Here is an 18,020-nt window from a genome sequence, read left to right as displayed (position 1 = left end):
AAACACACAATGTACGTCAGAGGAACAAACCCGAGTAACTGTCATCCATTATTTATAAAGCAAATTAAGTTCATGGCAAAAATAACTATTACTGAGAACAGAGGGATCGTAGAGTCTGGCAGGAAAAGGCCAGAGTCTGCATGAATCATTACTTTCTAGAGGAAACCTTATATAATCCAGGCTACTCTATTCTAAAATAATTGAAACCTCCCGAAAACTAAAAACAAACTAGCAAGTTTGGCAAAAACGCTGCATTAAAATTCAAATTAATTGGCGATTGGTTAAGATAAAAAGGAAGCCTGTTCCCAACTTACTCTACAATAGCTAGAGTCATAGTTTCAACTTCTTCAGAAACCTTTATCAAAAGATAAGTGAAACGAACACTAGATACACATCTAACTGGGTCCATCAACAAATGAGTTCCTAGAGAAAGGCTATTAGATTGCAACGCCACCTTGTGGAACAGGAGAAAATCTAAAAGTGAAACAAACCCTGACCGACCACCACTTCTCTGATTAGATCTAATTTTACAGTGGTAGAAAGATTGCCAAGGGCACAACTGGTATGTAAATTCATTCATGGTTGCTTCTTATTTTCTTGGAAGTTCAGAGTAGTCCTGAGTAACAATGCCGAAGACAGGCTCCTCCCCAGATCACTGTTAAGAATGAGACAATATAACCATGATGTCAGAAATATAAAACTTGCTCCTCTCTTTGTACTTTCTTTCACTGCGAAGAAGCCATCCCATTCCTTGCTGCCTCCTTAAGAAATATGCCTTTTCTTCTTAATCCTACTCCAAGAGCCTGCTATAGGAGACCACCCAAGGAGTGTCCTCTGAATGAGAAATGGTATAGGATCACATGGACTCCAATCCCCTCCCATCTTTTGTTTAGAAGACTTCATCCCATTAGGGCACTTGTCTATGACCTTGGTCAGGACTAGAGTCTAACCTTGAGTTCTACCGAAAAAAGAACACCCCCCCCCCAAAAAAAAAAAAAAAAACAGAACAGAAAAACCAAACCATTAATCTGCTTTGTTATTCAGTGGACCTATTTTAGATCAATTCAAATATTCTTCTCCCCCCCCCCCCCAAATTCAGTGTTTAACTTTATCTATACATGTGAAACTCAACAGCAGACCTCTATGCTAGCATTCATAAGACCTTATTATTTGGTGCCTGTATTTTTACATCAGGGTCTTTGATACAAAATTAACCTGTTCCATTAGTGTTCTCAAACCTCTAGTTGGAGATTTTTTTGAAGCATCTCAACTTGAATTTTACCCTTAATATTTTTTAAAGTCATATTTTAGGTTTTTTTCTTAGAGCCAAAATTTCCCAAAATTGGTATGATAAATTGTGTATGTAGTTTATTGTGCCTACAAAATCAAATGTATAAAGATCATGATTTGCAACTGCTTTTGAGTTCTGAATACAAAGAAACAGTGATGCAATTTAGCACATTCTCCTTTGAAAACCTGACCACAAAATGTTATGGAATAATTCCATTATAAAAGCAAATATTTTGCACTAAGCCATTCCTGTGCTGTCCCACTTGCTAGGCATCAATAGTATATTTCTTATGTTGCTTTTTACTTACTTGATCAATGGTTTATGTGACCATTATGGTAAAAGCTGAATGACAATGCAACTGCTAAGACTTCCTTAATGGAAATGGAAGTGGAAACAGAGCCAAGCAGCATACAAACATCATCTGCTTGTGGAAGATAGAGGATTGTCAACAACAATTTCAGTAGAAACAGCACCCTGACCAAGGGCTCAATCATGAGCCCACTGAAATCAACGGAAGATTTGTCATTGACTTCAATATGGGGGTCACTAGGCCTCCAAGGGGATGCACTCAAAATGACAATAGGCCATAATTTGTTGGAATCTAGGCTGGGATTTCCATAAGCACTCAACAGTGGCCTAATTCTGCCCCCACTGAAGTCAAAGGGAGTTTTACCACTGACCTCACTAGGATTATATTCAGACCAACGTGGAGCGTTTTTGAGAATTCCACTTGAGGTGTTTATAAAACCCCAAATTCAAGGCAAATAAAATAAAAACCCTAACACTTCTATCTCAATTGTACATGACCAATGAGACAGTAAAAAGAAAGTAGCAGCTCTTTGCAACAGCCCCCATGAACAGATCTCTTCATTTAAAACTAGTTCTCTCTCAATGCATAGACAAGACTAGCGCATAAATCCCACCACTTGATTGGAGACAAAGTCCATTAAGGAACCTGAAATTCTGTTCACAGAAATAGGACAGCTACAGAAACATTGAGATTGTGTGTGAACTTCATTTAAAGTTCTGATTGCATCAGGGATTCTCTGGTTTATTACTACATTGGCTGCTAACGTTCTTCGACAATATGGATATTGCTGATGCCATGTCAAACACACTAATACATTATATTATGCTCTTAGATTATTCCTCAGCTGAAGTCAGAATCCTCTTCAAGGACAACAAGGAGTCTGGTGGCACCTTAAAGACTAACAGATTTATTTGGGCATAAGCTTTCGTGAGTAAAAACCTCACTTCTTCGGATGCATAGAGTGAAAGTTACAGATGCAGGCATTATATACTGACACATGGAGAGCAGGGAGTTACTTCACAAGTGGAGAACCAGTGCTGACAGGGCCAATTCAATCAGGGTGGATGTAGTCCACTCCCAATAACAGATGAGGAGGTGTCAATTCCAGGAGAAGAAAAGCTGCTTCTGTAGTGAGCCAGCCACTCCCAGTCCCTATTCAAGCCCAGATTAATGGTGTTGAATTTGCAAATGAATTTTAGTTCAGCTGTTTCTCTTTGAAGTCTGTTTCTGAAGTTTTTTTGTTCAATGATAGTGACTTTTAAATCTGTAATAGAATGACCAGGGAGATTGAAGTGTTCACTTACTGGCTTATGTATGTTACCATTCCTGATATCCGATTTGTGTCCATTTATTCTTTTGCGGAGGGACTGTCCGGTTTGGCCAATGTACATGGCAGAGGGGCATTGCTGGCACATGATGGCATATATGACATTAGTGGATGTGCAGGTGAATGAGCCCCTGATGGTGTGGCTGATGTGGTTGGGTCCTGTGATGCTGTTTCCAGAGTAGATATGGGGACAGAGTAGGCAACGAGGTTTGCTACAGAGATAGGTTCCTGGGTTGATGTTTCTGTGGTGTGGTGTGTAGTTGCTGGTGAGTCTTCAAGGACAGTTGTCAGAAAAAGACATTATGATTTCAAATGAGGAACAACACACAGAAACAGATAGGAGTTTGAATAACAAAGATACTGTTTTCATGCAAAGATCACAATTATTTTTTGGTAAATCCAAAGTAACGCTACTGAAAACCAATGGGTTAGTCTGCATTTAAACCAATGTCACTGAGATCAGAATTGGGCCTCATACTGCTAAAACTGATCTGAAAAGTTACCTGTGAGGTGCCAGTTCTTTAGAAAAGCTAATGTTCATTTGCGAGCTTTTTCTGACTTTAGAGAGACACAGTGGGTGAAGTAAGAGCTCTTCTTCGGCTCTGGGGAAAGTACTCAGATGGTCACAGCTAAACATAAAGTTGAACAGATTGTTTAGTATAAGTACCTTTCCCAAACCCATAGAAGAGCACTGTGAAGTTTGAAAGCGTGTGTCTCTCACCAACAGAAGTTGGTCCAATAAAAGATATTACCTCACCCACCTTATCTCTCTAATATCTTGGCATCGACTCGGCTACAACAACACTGAAAACATTTTCTGACTTTAAAATTTCTTGGTGCTGGGCATGATTGGTGGTGGGGGAGAATGAGTGAGAAATGCTAACAGTAACATGTTAGAACTACAGTAGAACCTCAGAGTTACAAACACCAGAGTTACAAACTGACCGGTCAACAGCACACCTCATTTGGCACCAGAAGTACACAATCAGGCAACAGCAGAGACCCCAAAAACCAAACAAACCCCTCCCCTCCCAATACACTATAGTACTGTGTTAAACATAAACTACTAAAAAAATAAAGGAAGAGTTTAAAAAAGGATTTGCAAGGTAAGGAAACTTTCTTAATTTAAATAAAACAACCTCAGAAAGTTAAAAGGCAGCATTTTTCTTCTGCATAGTAAAGTTTCAAAGCTATATTAAGTCAATGTTCAGTTGTAAACTTTTTAAAGAACCACCGTAACGTTTTATTCCAAGTTACAAACATTTCAGAGTTTCGAACAACCTCTATACCCGAGATGTTTATAACGCTGAGGTTCTACTGTATGTACTGCCCAGTATAGTTATTACAAGATAACCTAATGATCAGACAGTCAAAGAGTAACTAGCTAGCTGAGGCCAGTATATTGTTTATGTATGCACAAATTATTATGCAAACGCAGGAAGACCCACTGGGGTAGATTCAAAAGGGCAATATTGCAGCAGGCAGACCTCTCCACCCAAAGAATTTCTTTTCCAAAGCCGACAGGTAAGAGGGTAGTCTGTGGATCCTCCTAATTTTCCAGTTTTACAGCCTCTTGCTCTCAAAACCTGCATCACAGTTGCTAACTTAATTGTTGGGGAGGGATTAATTATCTTGCAACATTGTCTGGATACTACATTTATATTAAGAAACTTTCAGAAAGGGGGAAAATATATCTAAGAGCTGAGAAATTATTAGACATACTAGATATTGTTTGATAGCATTCCATAAGCAGTCATTTTCACTATTTCCCCTGAATTGTCATTTAGTTTGGCAGTTTCCCATGGTTATATAGAATAGTGATTTTCAAGCTTTCTTCATTTGCGGATCACTAACAAATTTTGAATGGAGGTGTAGACCCATTTGGAAATCTTAGACATAGTCTGCAGACCCCAGGTTGAAAACTACTGGTATAGAAAATAAATGTAAAACCACAGAAATTGGCAGGAAGGAGCAAATATCTCAGATACTACTTTAAGTTTAATTTTGTTTAGACTGCCTAGATTGAGTTTCAACATACAAAAAAATGACAAAATAAAAATGTCAGTCATATCTATGATTCTTTCCACAGCTGGTAATTGTTGGGTTAGGTGGATAAGTACTCCTCCGACAAACTAATCTGTAGTTGGCATTCTGAGCTTCACTTAAACCGATTAAAAACAAGCAGATCAATTGAATTCACAGATTCATACATTTAAGGCCAGAAGAGACCATTATGATCATCTAGGTTAACAACTTTCATAACACAGGCCATACAAATTCATCAAGTGATTTCTGTATCAAACCCATAACTTCTGACTGAGCTAGAGCATATCATCTCATAGAAAAAAAACATCCAATGAAACTCATCACGTCCTTAGGTAAATTGTTCCAATGGTAATTACGCTCTATTAAAAATTATGCCTTAATCTGATCTAAATTTGTACAGCCAGTGGATCTTTGCCTGCTAGATTAAAGAATTCTCTATCAACAACAACAAAATCTTTTCTTCATATAGGCACTTATTGACTGTGATCAAGTGTCCTCCTAGCCTTCTCACCGTTAAGCCACATAAATTGATCTCTTTTAGTGTCTCACTATAAGGTAGGTTTTCTAGAGCTCAAAATCATTCTCTTACTTCTTTTCTGAACTCTTTCTGGGTTGTCAACACCCTTTTGGAAGTTGTGGCCATCACAAACGAACACAGTAATCCAGTAATGGTCTCAACAATGCCATACACAATGGTAGTATCACCACTTCTATCTGATATTCATCCAAGGATTACATTTGTTCTCAGCCACTGCATGACATTGCAAGCTCATGTTCAGTTCATTTTCTGCCACGACCTCCGCATGCTTTTCTCAGTTACAGCTTTCCAAAATACACTCCCCCATCCTACTAATATGATGTAGATTCTTGGTTCCTAGACGTACAACCTTGCATTTAGTGGTATTAAAATACGTGTTGTTCAAGTGAGGCTCCCAGTTTACAATGTGATCCAGATCGTTGTGTAGAACTGACCTGTCACTAGTTACCACTCCACCAATTTGGGTGTAAACTGAAAACTTCACCAGCAATGGCACCAGATCAGCATATAATCCCTGTGGGACCCCACTAGAAATGTCCCCTCCCAGCACTGAATGATGATTTGCCATTTACAGTTACTTTTTGAGATCAATCAGTTATCCATTTTTAATCCATTTAATGTGTACTGCACTGATTTTGTATAGTGCTATATTTATAATCAGAAAATTTTGGTAATTAGTCAAATACTTTAAGGGAGCCTAATTATATTAAATAACACATTTGAAATCTCATCAGTTAACAATATCAAGAGGGGAACCATAGCACATACAACCTTCTTGGCACCAGGGATAAAATTGTTCCTGTGAATTTAACATGAGTATAGAAGTAACACAAGCCATTTCCTACCACAGGAAGTTGACTTTTTGTCCACCATTTTCACATGCCGGGTTTGACTGCGCAGTTTGTCATCCGTATTTGCTACCAAATTGGTGAGGTCATCGATGATCTCTGGGGAAAAGGAGCAGCAAAACACAACAATTAATACCTGATGCTCTCTGCATCACTTCCAAACAAACTAAATGTATACCCCCCCCCCCCCCAAATAAAAAAAAAAGAGCAAGAGGACCAAAAACATGGCCCCATCGTTAAACAGCAGACTAAAGTTGGTGGTTTGGGTAAAAAGGCATCATTTAGAAACCGGGAGTCAAATCCTACTCAGGAAAGTAGAAAAGAACAAACCCTGGCAAGACAAGTGTACAAATATAATTAGGCAGGCCAAAATAGAATTTGAAGAGCAACTAGCAAAAGACACAAACTAAACAGCAAAAATATTTTCAAATATACCAGAAGCAGGAAGCCTGCCAAACACTTAGTGGGACCACTGGACAATCAGGGTCCTGAAGGAGCACTCAAGGAAGACAAGCTGTTGCAGAAAGGCCAAAAGCATACTTTACAGAGTCCTCACACCAGAAGATGTGAAGGAGATTCCCACAACTGAGCCATTCTTTTTTGGGTGACAAATTTGAGGAACTATCCCTGATTGAGGTGTCCATGGAGGAGTTATTGGAACTAGTTGATTAATTAAACAGTGATAAGTCACCAAGACCAAATGGGATTCACCCAAGAGTTCTGAAGGAACTCAGATATGAAATTGCAGAACTACTAACTGTGGTATGTAATCTGTTGCTTAAAACAGTCTCTGTACCAGATGACTGGAGGATAGCTAATGTGACTCCAATTTTTAAAAAGGCTCCTGGCTCCAGAGGTGTTCTGGCATTACAGGCCAGTAAGCCTAAATTTCAGTACCAGGCAAATTGGTTGAAACTAAAAAGAACAGAATCATCATACATATAGATGACCACGATACGTTGGGGAAGAGTCAACTCAGCTTTTGCGATGTAAATCATGCCTGACCAATCTATAAGAATTCTTTGAGAGTGTCAAAACAGCACGTTGACAAGGGTGATCCACATAATACAGTGTACTTGAACTTTCAGAAAGCTTTAACAAAGTCCCACACCAAAGACTCTTAAGCAAAGTAAGCAGTCATGGGATAAGAGGGAAGGTCCTCTCATGGATCAGTAACTGGTTAAAAGAGAGGAAACAAAGGGTAGGAATAAATGGTCCATTTTCACAGTGGAGAGAGGTAAATAATGGGGTCCCCATGGGGTCTGTATTGGGACCTGTGCTGTTCAACATATTCATAAATGATCTAGAAAAGGGGATAAACAGTGAGGTAGCAATGTTTGCAAACAATACTAAATTACACAAGATAGATAAGTCCAAAGCTCTCTGTGAAGAGTTACAAAGGAATCTCGGAAAACTGGGTGACTGGGCAACAGAATAGCAGATGAAATTCAATGTTGACATGTGCAAAGTAATGCTCATTGGAAAACATAATCACAACTATATACACAAAATGCTGGGGTCTAAATTATATGTTACCACTCAAAGAAATCTCAGAGTCATCGTGGAGAGTTCTCTGAAAACGTCTGCTCAATGTACAGCAGCAGTCAAAAAGCAAAGAGAATTTAAGAACCATTAGGAAAAGGATAGATAATAAGACAGAAAATATCAGAATATAAACTATATACACCCAAGATATGCCCTCACCTTGAATACTGCGTGCCATTCTGGTTGTCCCACCTCAAAAAAGATATATTAGCATTGAAAAGGTAGAGAGAAGGGCAACAAAAATGATTAGGGGATGGAACAGCCTCCACATGAGGAGAGATTAAAAAGATACCGTACTGTACAGATTAGAAAAGAGACAACTGAGAGGGATATGATAGAGGTCTATAAAATCACAAATGGTGTGGAGAAAGTGAATAAGGAAGTGTTATTTATCCCTTCACATAGCACAAGAACCAAGGGTCACGCGTTGAAATTAAATAGCCAGCAGGTTTAAAACAACCATAAGTAAGTATTTCTTCACACAATGCAGAGTCAACCTATGGAAGTCGTTGCCAGGGGATGTTGTGAAGGCCAAAAGTATAAATGGTTCAAAAAAGAATTAGATAATTTCATGGAGGATAGGTTCATCAATGGCTACTAGCCAAGACTGTCAGGGATGCAATTTCATGCTCTGTGTGTCCCTAAACCTCTGACTGCCAGAAGCTGGGACTGGACAACAGGGGATGGATCACTCGATAATTGCCCTGTTCTATTTAATTTCCTCTGAAGCATCTGGCTCTGACCAGTCAGAAGACAGGCTATTAGACTACATGGACCACTGGTCTGACCCAGCATGGCTGTTCCTATATATTCTTATATAAGAGGCTCACAATTGCAGTTTTTGTAAATGTTTCTGCAAGCACTACTTCCATTGCAGTGATTGCAGCAGGACAAAATGGAAGTTTCACGTTGTTTCAATACACTGCAATGTACAAATGGCAATTCTACTTATAGACAAGCTGTTTGGTGGCGGAAGAAACAACAATAACAACACGCTGATTAACTAAAAGAGGACTCTCCTGTATATACTTTTTAACAGAGGGACAACGAAATTCCAGGCCAAGCCTTGCCCAGTCCCATGCACTCACTAGATGTATCCTTGCTCTAAAAAACAAACTAGGTAAAAAGCCTGGGTTGAGATTTCCAGAAAAGGGTGCCGAAACTTATACACGCCCAATTTTGAAGATCTAGGCATATGGTACAAAGCTATCCTCATGGACCTTAAAGAAGACCACTTCAACATTTAAAATTTCCTCAGAATTCATCCTGCCAACTAAAAATCGAATTCAGTTCACTTTCTTAATGGTCGGCACCTCTAGATTTTGTTTAGAAATGAACACGCATTACTTATTTCTGGATGTGTGAATCCTCTACATTTCAACTGATTTCCACCGTGCAGTTAGGAATGAGTTTCATGTGACAAATGAATGAAATCAAGTAGCACAAATTAGCAGAGGGACAGCAGCCAGAAACTGCATAAGGTTTCAGCACATCTTCCTCCGGTTACACTTCTTGCACTTTCCCTGCTATTGATCAAGGTCTTAATAAATTCAATTCAGTATCTTTTCATATAAATTCTGGGCTCACTGGAGTGCCAACTGGCAGGTGGTGACTTATGAAGTCATTTGGGCACAAAAGGATCCTAGTATTGTATTTCTCAGTTACAGCGCTAATGAAACTTCAAGACTTAATTGACTTAGCAAAAAAAAAAAAAAGACAAAAGTAAGAAGAGCACATAATTGAATTATGTTACATTTGTGATACTGAAATATGTTAATATCTTGCTAATTTTTTAATGCATATAATATCCTGTTTACACACTGGCTGAGGGGTAGACAGCACAATTACCAAATGCAGTATGAGACCTTTATTTCTTTGACTGTATTATGGCAAGCTATTTTAAACCAGAGATTCTCCAAGTTCCTCTCTGCTCCATACACAAGTGGTTACACACTAATAACCCAAGACTTCTAATGAACTTGAACAAGAGTTTTTGGGTGTGCACGGAATGCAGAATTAAGCACAGTTGACACTGTTAATGACATTAATTGTTCTTATGACTTCTAGAAAACACTATTTTATATGTCTAGAACCAGACATAAGCTCTCCACTGACGTATGAAAGAATAAAACTTGGGCAACAAATTATTCTCTAGCTTTTGCTGCAAGAAAATAAACTTTCTTTATGCATATTTCCACTATATCTATTTAATTCCTTTTTTCCTCCATGCCAAGGAGCAATTGTGGATGGAAACACAGAAATTAAATCTGTGCCTGACCATGTCAGTGGATTACATGAAAAAAAAAAAAATCAGGATTTTAGTTCACTTTATGATTTTCTCCTTCGTATGTAGCTGACCGAGTAGCTATGAAGTCACAGGGGAAGATTTCCATAAGCACAAATGGCAGTGAGATGCTTAGCTCTCATGCGAAGTCAATAGGAGTTAAGGATCTTTCTGCCTTTTTTACGTAGAAAGCTTCCCCGATAGTAATTTTTAGGGCAAAAATGCACAGCATCAGGTCCAAGTCATCGCTAGGTGACGGAATTGGAAAGGATCCTGTACTACTTTTGAATCTTAAAATATTACATTTGTATTTCTTTCCCTCTATTAAACTGGTTAATGTTTATATTAACAGAGCTCTACAGCCAGGCATTAGCTATTTCTGCCTTTCTTCGCATCTCCCCTCATTCTCTGTTTGTTCTCCTCATCTAGACTGCCCATTACTCCAATGCCAAAGTAGCATTTTTATACAAACCAGCAGGAATATTATATACTTATCTGGGACAACAGTAGAACTTCAGAGTTTACGAACACCTCAGGAATGGAGGTTGTTTGTAACTCTGAAGTGCTTTTAACTCTGAACAAAACATTATGGTGGTTTTTTCAAAAGTTTACAGCTGAACAGTGACTTAATACAGCTTTGAAACTTTACTATGCAGAAGAAGAATGCTGCTTTTAACCATCTTAATATAAATGAAACAAGCACAGAAACAGTTTCCTAACCATGTCAAATCTTTTTTTTAAAACTTTCCTTTTTTTTTTTTTAGTATTTACGTTTAACACAGCACTATATTGCATTTGCTTTTTATTTATTTATTTTGGTCTCTGCTGCTGACTGATTGTGTACTTTCAGTTCCAAAGGAGGTGTGTGGTTGACCGGTCAGTTCGTAACTCTGAGGTTTCTACTGTATTTATATTTGGTATGAGTAAGGCCGTGTGTCTGTCACGGAGATCACAGAATTCACGGATTCCGTAACTTTCCATGACTTCTGCAGCAGCTGGTGCGGCTGGCTCCAGGGCTACCCAAGCAGATCAGGCAGCTCCTGGGCTAGCCGCACCAGCTGCTGCTGGGGCAGTTTGGGTGTGGGAGGGGGCTCAGGGCTGGGGGTTAAGATGTGGGGTGGCGCTTACCTCAGGGGGCTGCCTGGAACAAGCCAGCATGTCCCTGCAGCTCCTAGGTGGAGGGGGCAGTGGGTCCATGTGCTGTGCATGCTCTCAGGCACTGTCCCTGGAGCTCACTTTGGCTGCGGTTCCTGGCCAATGGGAGCTGCGGAGCTGGAGCTCATGGTGGGGGCAGCACAGGGAGCCCCCTGGCCTTCCCTCTCCCTTGGAGCTGCAGGGACACGCAGAGCCAGGTAGGGAACCTGCCAGCCCTGCCAACCCCCCACTCCCAGCACCAGCGGGGGTCCCGGGCTGCACACCGCCACTTCCCCCCCCCCAGCACCAGCGGGGGTCCTGGGCCACCCCCGAGCACCTGCAGCGTCCCCACCCACACACCCCCAGCATCTGTGGCGACCCGGCCCAAGTTTTAGTGAGGGGTATATAGTACAAGTACAGGTTACGGGCCGTGAATTTTTGTTTACTGCCCGTGACCTGTCCATGACTTTTACTAAAAATATCCGTTACTAAAACGTAGCCTTAGCTATGAGTGACTTTTACACTAGTGAAGATCTTGCTGTCTGTTCATCAAACTGTTTTCCCAACCACCACTTATTCAGACACAAGGTTTGAATCATGGGTTTAGCTCAGGATGTTAATTCCCTTTCCTTCTTTCCCCTCCTCAAGCCTAAAGGCTGCAATGACAGCACTTTTGGAAAGCTGTATCTGTTTTGTGTGATGGGGCACACAGGAAGCCAGCACAATGCTGCATGCATTGCAGAGGAGAGTTTTCTCATGTTTGCCTCTAAATTAAAAAAAAAAAAAAAAAAGCGTGCTGAAAGTTCCCTTCACAATTCAGTTTCCCATCGTTGTCAAGGACAGAACGATAAGCACGCTTGGGAAATAAGATACTTTCCTTTGCCAACACCGAGCAGATCCTCCTTGAAAAACATCTTGGCGAACAGGCTGCAGCTAAATGAGGAGAAACAAATGCAACTAGGAGTGTTTTTTGTCTAAAAGCTCAAGGTATTATGCTTGGATCCTTTCTAAATCCTTCTCGTCCCACACTACCTGAATCAGGATATTAGCAATGACTCATGTCCTCATAAAAATATATATGAGAGAGAGAGAGACAGACTGACTTTTTTTTTCCCCAAAGAGCTGGACTGCATCTAGTTTGGGTGAAATGTTTTGAACTCCCAAAGATTCCTGTCACCATTTGCTTTAATTATAAATGGAATCAGCTCAGCTGAGCCAATTTCATTTCAATTCCAATACAATACCACACAAGTGTCCTAATCTTCTAGCACGATATACATTTTTAAACAAGATAATGAGCTCCATGAAATTCCTGGCAGAACTTAACCATAAGTGCTAAGGACTAAGTGAGGCCTCCCTTGTACAGGTGTGCTGCGGCAGAAGGGAGAAAAGACAGCAGAAAGAGCCCCCTCCCAAATCACTTGCTCAGGAGGCCAAACATAATCTGGCCCCAAAGGCTGTGATGCAAAGGGCAGCAGGGGAAACCAACACGCTTGGCAGACCTAGCCACCCCTGCTGAGGGCAATTCTGGGAACAGGAAGAAAGTCTGTGTCCCTACACGTTCTCTGATAGCTGTACTTCGAGAGTGTGGGTTATACCTCTTGAAGCAGGTGTAGCAAGCAGTGCCCCTCCCCCTGAGCCCCACAGCCTTTTAAAGGAATAAAACCTGTAAGCACCACTGCTTGGGCAATGCACCTCCTCCATCTCCACTGCCCCAGTTCAGTTCAGGTTCCTAAGAGCGCGTGACCATCATGTATATTAAGAGAAATTGCTCAAAAGAATAAAGTATGATTTGACTACAATGTATATTTACTTTAGAAGATAGATTTTTCAACTCTCTATTTTACTGCTAAAATATCTGTAAATTTCTAGGCAGCAGGAGCCAGCTGTAGGCAGGGGCGGCTCTATGTATTTTGCCACCCAAACACGGCAGTCAGGCGGCTTTCGGCGGTGCGCCGTACCCACCGCTGAATTGCCGCCGAAACTGCAGGACCAGCGGACCTCCCGCAGGCATGCCGCCGAAGGCAGCCTGACTGCCGCCCTCACGGAGACCGGCATGCCACCCCCCGTGGCTTGCTGTCCTGGTACCTGGAGCCACCCCTGGCTGCAGGAGAGAGACTGCTGCATTTCAGAGAAACCAAGATGAGCACTGACAGTCCACACACTTCATCTACTGGCAGGAATCAGATTATCCACCAACTGTGCGGAGGGAGAAGAATCCATGGCACCCTTCTGCCCAGCATAACATTCATAGATTCATAGATTCTAGGACTGGAAGGTCATCGAGTCCAGCCCCCTGCCCTCATGGCAGGACCAAATACTATCTAGACCATCCCGGATAGACATTTATCTAACCTACTCCTAAATATCTCCAGAGATGGAGATTCCACAACCTCCCTAGGCAGTTTATTCCAGTGTTTAACCACCCTGACAGTTAGGAACTTTTTCCTAATGTCCAACCTAAACCTCCCTTGCTGCAGTTTAAGCCCATTGCTTCTTGTTCTATCCTTAGAGGCTAAGGTGAACAAGTTTTCTCCCTCCTCCTTATGACACCCTTTTAGACAGCATTTATCTTTTGAATGCAAGTTTCTCCCCCACACCATCCTTTTACAATGCAGGAGCACAGATAAGTTGGCAGAGATTGATAGACAACCAAAGGAATGAAAGCTTCTTATTTTCCTACACAGCAGAATGGGAAAGCAAGCTAAACACTGAAAGGTTGCCATTGACCTCATGAAGGACATTTCTGTAACACTGCACTGCAAACCACACTTTAAGACGCCCCACTAACTGCCAACTCACCCAAATTAGTTGAGATTTTTCTTTCAGGAAAGCAGGATCACAGAACAGAAGATAAAATGCGCTGTATAAAGCTAGCACTTAAAGTGTTTCAGTAATCCAGGCACAGCTGAAGTGGTAGAAGTTTGGGAGCATATTACATCACAAAATATGCATTAAATCAGTTAGAAATTAGGTCATATTGTACCATTTATATCAATGTGAACTTCTGCTTAAAAACGGATGATGTGATCTGGCCTTCCAAGCAGGTTGACCAGCCTTTAATAAAACTGGACCCCTCCCTTAAAAATGCACACACATTCCTTTGATATATCCCTGGATATGAGTCAGCAATGTGCCCTTGTTGCCAAGAAGGCCAACGGCATATTGGACTGCATTAGTAGGAGCACTGAGAGCAGATCGAGGGAAGTGATTATTCCCCTCTATTCGGCACTAGAGTATTGTGTCCAGTTTTGGTCCCCCACCACTACAGAAAGGATGTGGACAAATTGGAGAGAGTCCAGCAGAGGGAAACGAAAATGATTAGGGGGCCGGGGTACATGATTTATGAGGAGAGGCTGAGGGAACTGGGCTTATTTAGTTTGCAGAAGAGAAAAGTGAGGGGGGATTTGATAGCAGCCTTCAACTACCTGAAGGGGGGTTCCAAAGACGATGGAGCTAGGCTGTTCTCAGTGGTGGCAGATGACAGAACAAGAAGCAATGGTCTCAAGTTGCAGTGGGGGAGGTCTAGGTTGGACATTAGGAAACACTATTTCACTAGGAGGGTGGTGAAGCACTGAAATGGGTTCCCTAGGGAGGTGGTGGAATCTTCATCCTTAGAGGTTTTTAGGGCCTGGCTTGACAAAGCCCCTGCTGGGGATGATTTAGTTGGTGTTGGTCCTGCTTTGAGCAGGGGATTGGATTAGATGACCTCCTGAGGTCTCTTCCAACCCTAATATTCTATGATACTATATTCAAAATGATCAGCTACCAAAGCAAGAATTGCAGCCATTTTCAAACCCCAGATGATGAGGTGGGTGACCCAGGTAACTACACAGTTGCTAGATTTCTGGAGGAAGAATTGTGGAGATAGCTAACTGTGAAACTCTATAGCATACGAACACCTATCACCAACCAGCCTCTGATCCCTTTCTTGGAAGGTGGCAGCAGAGAAATGTGGACTCCTAAAGACTCAGATTTCTGGAAATTCTGAAAATGTTTCTAGAGACAAACTCTGCAAATCTGGGCTGTAAATTGTAATGGCAGGTTTTATTCAGAGATTTAATTTCTCATATTACAGTGTCACAATGCTTTCTGAGCGCTTTACCAATTTACCAAGGTGAATACAAGATAGTCTCTGTATGGAACAATTGTCACAAAAGTTCCTTCTGTGTGTGTAACTTCTGCTCTTCAGGTTGTCAATTCCACTGTTCTAGCTGTCATGGATCTCAGGATTATGAAGATTGCAACAGGTTGGGATTAATTCAGGTTACCTTCAAGTAACATGAATTAATCCCATGTAGGTGTTTGTAAATAAGGGCCAAAACCCTGAACAACTCTTAATACCAAAGAAAAGACAGTGAGGAGGGTAGAGAAGGGTGGGAAGAGGAGGAGTTCTTGGTGGTCTGTGTGGATAAGTAGGCAGATTGCTGTTTTCTGAATTGCCTAACACTATTTTATTTTAAAGCAAGGTCAATGTTTCATTCGTAGGCATAGTGCATTTTGTGGCACTACAAGATAGCCAGGCTCCACTATTGGTCACTCGTTCCCGAACCAGCAGAGGAGGGAGAAAGTACACGACCAGCTCCTGGAGGACAGCGAAGGAGACCCATGTACTGATAAAAAGCAGCCTTCATGGGAAATAAAGTAAAGTGACTGACAGCCTCAAAATGAGCTCCATCTACTATTGCTCAGTGAGACAGAGGTATTTAAAGGAGGACAGTGTATAATGGGACCATTTAAAAAAAAATACCAAGGAAAATGTGTTTAGGTTTGATTTCACTTTAGCCCAAGATACCTCGCTGAAGCCATAAAGGCACCACACACACAAACATTTTTTCAGTTTTAAAAAAAGTGTCATACTTTTAGTCCATCACTGCACCATCCATCTGGGCCTAATTATTAGAACTTAACTGCATTTGATGAACCAGAAGGATTAAAAAGCTAGCTCTTTGTCATGCTGCATCAGTCATGGCAAATTCAAAGCAATATCGTTGGCTGCAGTCAACTTGTAAAGGATCAATCACCTATCTACCATATAAATGGTGCACATTCCTTTTCAAAGTCTTACTCTCAAAAATGGAAAAACTGGCCTGAGTAGCAACTGTTAAATACTTTCTACTTAGTAATACCTGAAAAACCCATCAAAGAAGATCTTGACCTCCCTCCATCAAGATCTCATGAAAGCCATCAAGCAACTGAACTCTGGCAAGGCATCCGGAAAGGACAGAATTCCAGCAGAACTGTACAAAGCAGCAGGCCCAAAGACTATCGAGGTGTTTCACAACATCTTGAGTAGCATTTGGGAAGAAGAAGAAATGCCACAAGACTTTAAAGATGCTATTATTGTATCACTATTTAAAAACAAAAAGCAGCAAAAACTACAGAGACATTTCTCTCTTCTGTACAGCAGGGAAAATACCAGTTCACATCTACTGAACAAACTCATTGTGAACATATCTGAGAATCTACCTGAAGCGCAATGTGGTTTCAGACGAGGTTGCAGTACTACGGACATGATTTTTGTGGTAAGGCAAGTCCAGGAAAAATGTTTAGAGCAGAACATGGACCTGAAGTCAACAGAGGGTCTATGGGTTATTTTACATAAACTGGGCTGTCCAAGAAGGTTCATACAAATCATCTATGACCACACTGGAGAGAGTTCTTGTCAACAGGGCCAGCTCCAGGCACCAGCTTACCAAGCAGGTGCTTGGGGCGGCCACTTTGGAGAGGGGTGGCACGTCCAGCTATTCAGAGGCAATTCAGTGGACGGTCCCTCACTCCTGCTCGGAGTGAAGGACCTCCCGCCGAATTGCCGCCACAGATCGCGATCGCGGCTGCTTTTTTTTGTTTGTTTGTTTGCCTGCCTGCTTGGGGCGGCCAAAACCCTGGAGCCGGCCCTGCTTGTCAAAGCACTTTTTACAGATGACTGCTCTGATGGCCCATAGACATGACATAACCTTCAGGTCATTGTTGATAGATTTTCTGAAGCATCCCAGCTCTTTGTCCTTACTACCAGTCTTGGCAAGACAGAAGTCTTGTTCTAACCAGCACCTCATTCCAATGCCCCAGTGCCAGCCATCTCCATCGAAAGCACACAACTGAAAAATGTGGACCAGTTCAAGTATTTGGGCAGCACCATCTCTAGTGACTGTTCCCTTGATAAGGAAATTGCCTCCAGAATCAGAAAAGCCAGCCAGGCCCTTGTCCGACTTCAAATAAAAGTCTTTAACCAACATAACATTTGTCTCTCCACCAAATTGAAGATCTACAGTGCAATGGTCCTAACCTCTCTCCTGTATGGTTCTGAGAAATGGACTCTTTATAGATAGCACATTAAACAGCTTAAGCAATTTCACACACGCTCCCTGAGGTCCTTGAGAGAGGAAACACAACCAGCATTAAGGAAATGTCACTGAAAGCACAACTTAGGTAGACCGGACATGTCATCAGAATGAAGACCATTGCTTCCCAAAACGAATGGGAGGAGCTGAGGCAGGGCAAAGGAAAGAAGGGTCTGTGACATTATGCCCCATATTCTTCATAGAAATATTGTTATGATATGAATAGGGCAAAACAGTTGTGTTTTGTGCAAGATGGGTCATGTGAGGTATCATTGGAAAGGTTATGATTTACTGAATGTGATTATCCAATTTGTATGTATCATTTCTGTATCCGAAGTTAGGAATATTGACTATGC

General features: G+C 41.3%; 1 protein-coding gene across 3 annotated transcripts in view; it reads right to left on the bottom strand.

The window, feature by feature from the left end:
- The window catches only part of STX8 (syntaxin 8), a 156,129-nt gene that overhangs the window by 49,003 nt on the left and 89,106 nt on the right, over positions 1-18,020 (bottom strand). For all 3 annotated transcript variants that reach the window (XM_054048112.1, XM_054048111.1, XM_054048113.1), the window contains exon 7: positions 6,358-6,459. In XM_054048112.1, the coding sequence (XP_053904087.1) occupies positions 6,358-6,459 (102 nt within the window). The remainder of the gene's footprint in view (positions 1-6,357; positions 6,460-18,020) is intronic.

Source organism: Malaclemys terrapin, chromosome 13 (assembly GCF_027887155.1).
Source record: "Malaclemys terrapin pileata isolate rMalTer1 chromosome 13, rMalTer1.hap1, whole genome shotgun sequence".
NCBI classification, from domain to species: domain Eukaryota; kingdom Metazoa; phylum Chordata; order Testudines; family Emydidae; genus Malaclemys; species Malaclemys terrapin.
The sequence above is the reverse complement of the archived record's forward strand: the minus strand, read 5'-3'. Positions and strand labels throughout refer to the sequence as shown.